Here is a 10,507-nt window from a genome sequence, read left to right on the forward strand (position 1 = left end):
TGCAATAAACTCCAACTAATAATTCAGCTGACTTTTTGTCCTTTCATGGTATCGTATCATGTATGATATATGTAGACAAGGGGAAGAATTTAGTGACAACTGTAGCTGACATTAACCGATGATCATTGAGACTCGCTCTGACCGTCGCAAATTTAGATAAGTATCGGGATGGGCACTGTCAACATACCGAAGAGACGAAGGAAAACACTGACGTACACGTTTATACTACTGGGATAGAAACCTGCTGTGGTGGAGTCACGACAATAAAAGGAATAGGGAAGGCATGCCGGGATAAAAGTGCACTCGCGGTTTTATTTCGAGTGTATATTCTTACCACGGCATGTTTCTCGCGAAGGACTCAGTGTCATCGCGGGTATTTCCATAAGAATATCGTCCTGGTGAAACGGCGCGCGCTCGATAGCCGATGGAATTTGCGTGTAATCGAGTTTCTACACAATCTAGCGGTAAATTTCTCCGCGTTACGACTCGCGTTCGTTTATGAGTGGCAATTGCATCGTGTCGGTCCCATGCATGCCATTAAACACTTCGCGCCGCGCGTGGGTTCCTTGCGTATGTTCCTTTTGTTTGTGCCAGTCGTATCCTTCCCTCGCATCTCTCTCGCATAAGAATTATTAGAATAAACTATCGACTAATAATAATAAAATAGTAGAAAGTAAATATATATATACGGAAAGAAATATTTTACAGAAAGAAATATTTAAAAATTTCATTAGATACAGATCTGAAAATAATTTTGTTGAACCATTAAAATTATAATTACGTAGAAATCTCAAGTATGACGAGCAATGCTGCAAAAAATTTTGATACTCTTTGAAGCAACCAGTTTTTATATAATTATTTTTATAGTCCAACAAAATTATTTTCAAATCTGTATCTTATATCTGTATCTGAATTTATTTATATCAACTGGATTACAATAAAAAAAAAACTTGCGTGCCCGGATTAAAATTAATGTTCTACATTGAATGATTTCCATAATATGGATATTTCCAATTAAAATAAAAAAATGATATAAATATATTCACAGAAATGCGATTAATGTGATTCGAGCACGTCAAGTTTTTTCTTCACAATTCAATTAATTATTTCAATCATTTTTAGCCCATTTTAATTTTTAGAATTAATGAATTTTTTACAGATAAGATTTGTCATTTTTTAAAATAATAATTTAACTAATTGCATTGATTTTATATCTGTACAGTTAATTTTTGAATAATTATACTTAAACCGTTTATAAATATATATATTTGATATAAACTTAACGAAATATGAAATTTTCTTTCGTTATCGAAAACTTGGTTGTCGAGATTTTAAGTTATAATATTAATGAAAATAAAAAAAATAAAGAAAAAAATATTCTTTCTCCTTCAAATTATTATGCGTATTATATTTGAGAAAATACATTAGGAAATATATATCGCAAAATTCAATAAAATTCCATAGACAAAATATGTTTCGTTAATATCAAGGGTTCTTCAAGAAAATATCGGTATCTTTTGATTCGCATAAAGATTGCACGTATTGCTTGCTGTCCCTCGTTATGGATGCAAAATCTTCACGAATTGCCGCGCGAATTATTGTGCTTTCATATACACTCGAGATCTTCGCGCGAAAACGCGAATTGACGGCATCGTCGTACGGAGGGGGATAAGCTTAAGAGTGCGAAAAGCTTGTTGCACGGGATTACCGTCCCCTCGCCGAGAACGCCGAGTCATAATATATAATGCGCGTTAGACGTAATGACACTTAAAATGAGTAAAGAAAACGCGCGGACGGACGCCGCTAGGACGAGGAGCGAAAGCGGGAAATAAAAGCGGGATGGAGGAGACGAAGAGGAGAAGAGGAGGAGGAGACAGAGGAGCGGATTTGCACGTACTGCATCGCGGAGTCGCGAAATAAACGGAGATGTTGGCGCGCGGCACGCAAAAGCCAGCACGCATCGCCGAGAGGGAGAAAGAGGACTCTATTCCGTGCCGTGCCGATGCGAAACTCTCGCGTTTAAACCAATTAATGGACGGCGAGTGCGTTAGTTAGCTCCTTCGGCGAGAAGAAATCTAATATGGAATTATTCCGATTATACGCTGTTGAGCGTTTAATTAAATAAAATGATTTCGTTTTGGACATTTCACAACATATTTCGGTATACGAGAGGGTGCTTTCAACTTTAAACACGTTAGAGAGGAATCAGAGAAAAAGAAAGAACGATGATAGTCTTTCAATACATTCTATAGGCTGAGTTTCAAAATGCACCGCCACCGTTGAAAATCTATACTTTATGTTACATAATTTGTGTAAGGTACACTACAAATTTTCGGTAGTGGCAGTAGATTTTGAATCGTAATAATAATAATTAAAGGACTTGCTGTAATAATGAGTTAGCTCACATTTTATAAAAACGGAGATAAATAAATTCTAAAGTTAAAGAGTGATGAGAAAAATGTCAATATCACATATTTGAACTTTAGAGTTCATTTACTTCGTTTTTACAAAAGTTAACTTACTGTTGTACAAAGTTCCAAAAAATTATAAATTTATTATAATAATTTTAAATAAGAGAAGTAGAAATTTCACTTATTTTTACTGCGTTATGCGGCAGCAATTTGAAGATGTTCTTTTTTTGAGAATCGAATCTTTCAAAAGGAGAGATCGAAGGGTACAACTGTACGGTTAGTACATTTTGTATTTTCTGCATTCTTTCCTTTCAGACCCTTTTTCGGGTCTGAACCCCTCGATTACGCTTTATCATCGTTATATCCAGCGAGAGCTTTCACCGGCGCGGTCTGATGACTCACTGCGCCGTCGTCGTTCACGATGGTAATCGTCCCGGCGATCTGGAGGCCTGCTGTCGCGGTCAGTGGTATCCGAGGAGACGAATCACCGGAGACACCCTCGCATTACACGCATTACGCGACAGCTGAGAAATCGTTCTCACCTCTTTTTTCCTCTCATATTTCAACAGTGAATTAATTAATCTCTATTATTACATAAAGCACCTATAAAATCCCATACAAATTTTTAATCTGCTAATCTAGTTTACTTATTATCAGCCTCATTATTTTAATCCTCGATCCTTTTTAGAGTACTGTTATTACACGTACAAATTCGTTAGTATTTATTTTTTATGACTTACTTATTTTTCAAACTACAATGTATCTACGTGATTTTATTATATCAAGATAAAATAAAACTGATTTATTATTTTAACTATCAACCCTCTTTCAAATACTGCTGCTGCACGTATACACTATTTGGTGTTCATTTGAAAACATTTTTAGACTACGTTTTGCGCTCGCAGAATTATATTATATTAAGATAAAATAAATCTGACATTTTACCTGATCGGGCCTCAGTCCGGGTGGCACCCACGTGTACTCCTCGAGCGCACAACCACTGTCGTCGTCGCTTTGCGAGTGCCTCTGGTGATGCTGCATCAGAGCCTCCTGCAGCGCCAGACCGGCCGGCGCAGCTTGCACTGGACTCTTGAACGGCTCCTGGTGAGGCGCGCCCTCGGCGCCGCTCGGAAAGGCCATGGCCATCGCCATCGGCGGACCTGGACCCAAGCCGAGTCCCGAAGGACCGCCCGCCTCTGTCGAGGTCCGCTGGTGCTCCTCTCGCGGGCACCTGCAGCTCCTGCACACTTTCCTGTAAAAAGAAAAAGATATTCATAAGAACGATGTTTCATTAATGTTTATATCTAAATATTTTTCCAAATTACATTGGCATAGTGTAGTGATCAGGTTTTCATCTCAGTGTTTTAATGGACCACATATTTGTAACAAAGAAGGAAGACATAAGCATTGGATATGTATCTACAGTTTTTAAAATCTATTTTGTAATGTTACAGAACACTGTTTTTGTAATATGAGAATCCAACATTTATTGTAACATTATTATTTTAACATTGAAAATGACTCGAAACGTTTGTATTTTTTATTAACTTATTTTTAAACATTAAATGTTATTAATTTTAACTGACTCGTAGCCCTTGTGATTTACTTTGATTTATTTCAATTGAACCATTCTACTAATCTATACATATAAATTTATTATATATATATAAAGATAAGATCTCAAAATAGATGTAAAAGGATTCTCACGGGAGGAACAGAGCAATTGTGTTTCTACGTTCATGTTTCCTTGAATTAAATTACAGACCTACAATTTAGGATCTTCCTATTATTAAAGCCTGGAATTGTATTTAATTACAGACCTAAATTCTGTAAAATCTACCTGACTTAGGGTAGCCTAGAATTCTGAAATGTAGAACTTAAGGTCCCAAATATATCCAACAGACTCTAGAAATTCTGTTTAATCTATTTAATCCATATTTCTGTCCTTATTAGTGTGTTTCACATATATGATATAAGAGGAAAGATATAAGAGGAAAATTGGGGACATGCGGTAACGAGAGTAATTGAATATGATGTACGACATAGAACGAATGAATTATTAGTATCTAACTGTACATATTACCGCTGACAGCACTTAATTCTTCGCTTGAATAAATCGATATGATTCAATCTAAAATTTTTCGTTCGGCGAGCGTGTAAAGAAATCGCACGTGCTGTTCCACATGTTCTGGATCAGCGAGCACTGAAACTATCAAAAGGACGTGTGAGGATGTTTTCCACCGTATAATTGAGAAACGATTCATGATTAATATGAGTTTCGCTGTGCAAATATGTCGTTTTCCGGCATCGAGGACGATAAATTAAACCGTTAAACAGAAAATTGCGTTCTAAATAAATCTACGTGAAAGTAGACGAGATAATAAAAACAAACTAATAATGGCTCATACATGGCATTTGATTTTTACTTTTCGAAATATTCGCTTTGGTAAATTTCTATGAATATGTCGCTTGATTCCATCGCAACTCGTGCATATGTATTATTTTCTTATTAATAAAGGTATGTATATTTGCTTATTACCGTTATGTTTCTTAATATCTGGTGTTTAAATTAAAAAAAAATTTTTTACGGTATTTATTTTTATGAAAGTTGTAAGCAAACGAATATGAGTTAGATATACTTTATTATTTTTTTTATTTACTTTAGTAAAATGTTGCCCTGTAATGTAACGTTTAAGATTAAATGTCTTGAAAATCATTTTGTAATTTAAATCAAACTTATATTTAAAAATTAGATATAAAATAAAAAAAATTACTTTGCCTATAAAATATAGAATTGCAAAAAATTCCTTATTTTTATTAGTATAATTTGGAATAAACTGGCACTTCAATATTAAAATTTTTTGATCTTTATCTTTGAGAAATATTCCATACATTCAATGTAGGTACACATATACAGATTCTTCACTTAGATTTCAGAATAAATGTTCTATTTTTCCACAACACACAACGTTTTTTTTTTATTTTTATTTAATGTGACTTCCTTGAGTTTTTCCGTAAAGAACAATTTTATGTCCGCGGAAAAAAATCTCGGAAAATATTTCTTTCCATCATCGATAGTAGCAACTTACTCGGAACAACCAGTGGCCGCATCGTAACTCGAATGCATCGAACCGCAATCGGCTACGCGGCCGCATTCCGCGTCTACCGCAGCACGGCGACCGAAATTGGTTCCGTCGTCGTGATGAGCGCCCTTCAGGAACTCCACGCACTTTTCCGTCGGACTCGCGCGCGACGTCGCCAACGCCGGACACCCAACCACCACAGCGACAACATCGTCGACATCGTCGTTGTTACCATTCGCGCCGTCTTCGCGATTTCTCAGAAATGCGTCCAGGTAGTGATGCTCGGAGTCGGTAATAGATGGAAGATCATAAACACCGGGCGTCGCCCAAGGTGCATCGATACCGACGGTACGCGCTGCGACATCCTCGTCGTTTTGGCTACCACTATTCCTGGCATCTTGATTATTCTTTCTGCCGTAGAGCTTGCGCAAGTATGCTTCCTGGTGGCTCCTGGTGGCCCAGCAACCGCCTTGCCACCATCGCTTCGAACCAAGCACCGCTGTGCGTCTTCTCCGCGCCAAGCTCGACATGCTTCTTCTTACGCGACGAATGGCGGCAAACGCGATGGGCGAGCAGCGACAACCACATCCGGACCGACGACCGACGGGAACGAGGTGGTCGTTAAGATCGATTTCCACCGGCGGTTTCTTCCACCGTGACTTCACGGCGTAACCCAAGCCCGACGGTAATAATCGCCGTGGCCAAGACCTTCTAATCTAAGGAACGCCGGCGGGGTCTTCTCTCCTTCCTTCCTCCCCCCTCTACGGTATATTATGTCCCTTTTCGCGACCACCGCCGCCCGGTTTCTCTTGCAAAAGCTAATAAGACGACGCTTCGGGGTACTCGAGACACATTGGGCTTTTTGCTTCTTCGTAGAACCCTTCTGCCGGATATAAACGTATTAAATGCCTCCCGTGGTATACGCTCTTGATTGCGTCTGGAGCCTGAATTTCCGACTTTCTTAGAAATAATGGCTCGTCAAAGAGGCGTTTGTCCGTCACGAACGATGTTTTCGTGACTATATTCGGAGTCTTCTTGGCGAATAGCTTTAATAAGATATATTCGCTTCACTTTATCAATACTTTTTCCTTGATGTCAATTTAACTGATCAATAGATCACACTAATCGGTTGCCAAGATGTAGTCACTTCAGCTTTTTCGCCGAATGCATTCTCGTCAATCGTCACAAAGATTTGCCACTCTGTTCTTCTTCTTCTTTTTCTGTTCTCCAGAATGCTTTTTCGACCCACAGAGATAGGATTAAGTTGAACCAATAAATCTAGTGGTTTGTCTCCTCAGATGAAGAAAGCTTCACTTCTTATAAATCAAATTTTTCACAAGTGTATTTATAATAACTGACGATCGCAACAGCAACTTCGCGAAACGAAGTCCGAGATCATGGGAAATAGTGTTCCCGATCTGTTCGCCGACATACCTTCCGTTGCAGTTCTCCCCGTTATCACGATATGTCAACAACGCCCGCGTTCGTAGAAACATCACGTCGGAGTTCATCGCTGTACGTCATTCTCCTCGCGTCGATGCAGAACGGACGTATGGAGGAAATGAGAAAATTCGCGAAATACAATCGACATTTCGTACTGCGAGAGGGAGACGTCTCATACAAAGATATCTCGTCAGAATAGAAGCGTTTCATGCCAAACAGAACGGACGCGAAAATGGAGAGTTCAATCGCGCGGTGTAATATCGTCGTCGTCGTCGTCGTCGTCGTCGTCGTCGTCGTCGTCGTCGTCGTCGTCGTCGTCGTCTTGCGAGCGTCTCGCGAGCGTCTCGCCACCAGTGGAATCAGACTCATCGCGCCGCCTGTTCACCATCTCTCGATTGGCACGCGCGTTCGCGAAACGCGAGCAAACTTCGCGACCTCGGTCTCTCGAGCAATAAGGGCAATAGAGATGACGGGAAGGAAGAAGCAGCAAGGGACGGAATGATCGAAAAGAGAACAAGAAAAGAGAGAAGAGGATCGAGTGCGCTCTGGCGAAAGTAGTCGCTATAGGAGGTGAGGATCGCGGGAGGGAAGAATCGTGAAAGATAAAGAAAAAGGAAAGAAAAAAAAGAGAAATAAAGAGAGACAGATAGCTGGCAAGAAATAGGGTGAGTAAGGCAGACCGGAGGGATGAGGACTAATCTATACGTATAACCGGTAGTACAGCACGGATTAACGTTTTAATACGCGACACCTATCGCGCGGTACAAACACGATCGAATAGCCCGAGATATGTGATCTGGAACTTGTTCAGATCCTTCTCAGGACCTGCAGCAGATGCGTGGAAACTTGTATGCGCGGATGACAGCCGCGAACGATTAGCCTCTTGTGCGAAATGATCAGCGATTATTCGCTGATCCAGCGGGATCGGTCCGTTTCGTCGCTAAGCGTCATTCCGTTCTTCGAAGCACTCCTCTGAGCGTGGTCTCAACGAGTTCACGTCCGTTTTCAGTTGCAGAAAATCCGGATGACACCCGGTGGAAACTTCGTCGCGACGATTAGGTCATGTGATGCGATCGTGAAAAACATGATGGAATGCGATTGACGCGACGCGCATTAAAACTTTCAGAGAGGCGGCGTCATCGTCCTTCGTTTCTACCGGCACGGGGCGTGCTGAGGCCGAGCGGACACTGAGCATACTCTGGGACTCAGCGGGCCCCCGTGTCTGCGGGACACGCGGCGTGAAGGGAATAAGTCGGGGCCCGCAAGCAAGTGCTGGCCCCGCGCGAGGAAGAAGGAAGGAGGAACGAGCGAGCGTGCGAATGCGTGTAACTCTCTGACGTTACCAATACGCGCGCAAACTCCCCTCTTCGCCGAAGAATCTCCTTCTCTCTCTTTCTCTGTCTCTCGCTCCTCTCGATATATTTATATTCGTTTCTAATACGTGCGGCGTGTCGGGGTCTGACGCCTTTCGCCCGTGGGCCTCACCGTCGGAATACGCGAGGCCCGGTTCCGCTTATGCGTGCCTCGCGACGGGCCTCGGCCCCCCGAGCTGGCAAACCGAGGACGCTCTGCATTTACTCCGCTCTGTTCTGCTTCGTTCTGTTCTCTTCGAGGAACAACTTCTGCTACTTCTGCAATGAACATCTGCGATGTTCTAAGAGACACACGCCGCGTTTCTCTATACTATACACGCAAGACGACATTTCGTTCGCTCTTCCGTCGCGATTAAGTACCGGTTGGATAAAAACAAACATAAAGAGAAGCGTTTCTATGCTGAGGGATAGCCGGTCGCATTACGATCCTTAAATTGCTACAGATGAGAGGACATGTCCCGCAGAGAAGATAGAAGGCTAATGAAAGTAGTTTGTGCTAAATGGATCTGATAACTCGACCATATTCTTAGTTTTAATTTTTTTTTATTTTTAGATAAAAGATTTGGAGTGCAAGAAAATAGAATAAGTGCATCTATAAGATTTACTTTGAATATAACTTTTAGTAACGTTCAATAAATTTTTCATATTTATAGATCCAACTTTTGTCTTAAGTATCCTTTTTATCCGACTTTCAGAAACGACATTCAGCTGTAAGAATTTCGGATTATCGCACTAAGAGAAAGTATTTTATATCTATATGACTATAATTGCACGGTAAAATAATTATGATATAAATTATAATTGTTTTCAGTGTCAACAATACTATACATTTTTTGGTATACAAACTATAAATAATGTTTATAAACTACATGTATTCACTTACTGTCATTTATGACTATAATTATGATTACGAACATTATAGCAGTAATAATAAAGATATTATAGCAGTAATAATAAAGATAAAAATGGAGTTAACCATAATTATTTTATCACACAATCAGCTACAAATAACAAATACTTTTTCCTCAGTATGTTTTCCTCAGTATGTTTTATCTAAATCAATTTCGAATTAGGATCGAATTAGGACGATAAGAAAGATAGTTTAATAGCCTAATTCTTGTCGATCATGTTCAGATACAAATTCCAGCTAATATTTCAAAGAAGCTTCTGCCTGGTTCAGATATCACTTGTAGGGATATCAACAAATAGAGATAAGCTTGAAAAGCCAGACCACCCAAATCGAAAATCTCTATTTCTTTACATGTTCGTTAGGTTATTAACTCTTATTTTTACATAAGCCGTGTCTATTTCAACAATCTTTCATACTCATTCTTAAGATAAGTCTATCTGTGAATTAGCATGTTAATTAGATATCATGTATAATACATGAGCGGCGCATACTTAATTTCGTTTCTCCCCATTTTCGGACAATTCTGTATATTTTTTAGACTATTATGTGTGGATTAACTAGAAAACAAAAATAAAATACAAAATTTATGACTACAAGTGCTCTTCGTTGGTAATTTCGAAAATTCTTTTTCGTGTGACACAGCTAAAAAAATTAATAAACATTTCTAGTGTGCAACTAGTTTCTAATGTGCAACACAAATATTTTTTCGCTTATATGTGAATTCGCTAATTCCTTCTTTACACTGTCATTTAACTGTGCATCTATTATCATGGTATTATCATGATATTATCATGTTTTATTTGTCGTGTACGTTCTCATTCTCACGGAGCTTTCCCTAAAAACAACAAAATATTCAGTCTACTTATTTTTCACATGCTCGTGTGTGCACTGAGAAAAAAATTTTGTATTTGTAACTTATAATTACATTAATTATAATTATTACTGCTATAATGTTAGTAATAATAATTATATGTGTAGTTCTATTAGCAAATATAGTTGATAATCGAAAATGACTATAATTATAGTTACATATTACCATGAAAATTATTGCAATTACTACAATTTAAAATTATAAATAATTTATAGTCATTTCTGGGAATATAAAATGTAACTATAAAAATAAAATTTATGTTATTAATAGAAAATATGGCATAAAAAACGGCTATAAATTGCAACTAAATTACATATATAGTAATTGCAATCATTTTTATGATAACAACTAGTCATTTTCGATCATTTTTATATTTTTTAATAGTCATATATATATATATATATATATATATATAT

The 10,507-nt window shown here is 38.6% G+C and overlaps 1 protein-coding gene across 1 annotated transcript in view; it reads right to left on the reverse strand.

The window, feature by feature from the left end:
* Positions 1-6,024, reverse strand: part of LOC108684729 (prickle-like protein 3) — a 16,766-nt gene extending 10,742 nt beyond the window's left edge. The window contains exons 1-2 of the mRNA XM_018189192.1: positions 5,501-6,024; positions 3,357-3,663 (exon numbers count right to left, since the gene is read on the reverse strand). Of these exons, the coding sequence (XP_018044681.1) occupies positions 3,357-3,663; positions 5,501-6,024 (831 nt within the window). The remainder of the gene's footprint in view (positions 1-3,356; positions 3,664-5,500) is intronic.
* Between the last annotated feature and the right edge of the window lie 4,483 nt (positions 6,025-10,507).

The sequence above is a fragment of the Atta colombica genome, unplaced genomic scaffold (genome assembly GCF_001594045.1).
Source record: "Atta colombica isolate Treedump-2 unplaced genomic scaffold, Acol1.0 scaffold14, whole genome shotgun sequence".
In the NCBI taxonomy this organism is placed as follows: domain Eukaryota; kingdom Metazoa; phylum Arthropoda; class Insecta; order Hymenoptera; family Formicidae; genus Atta; species Atta colombica.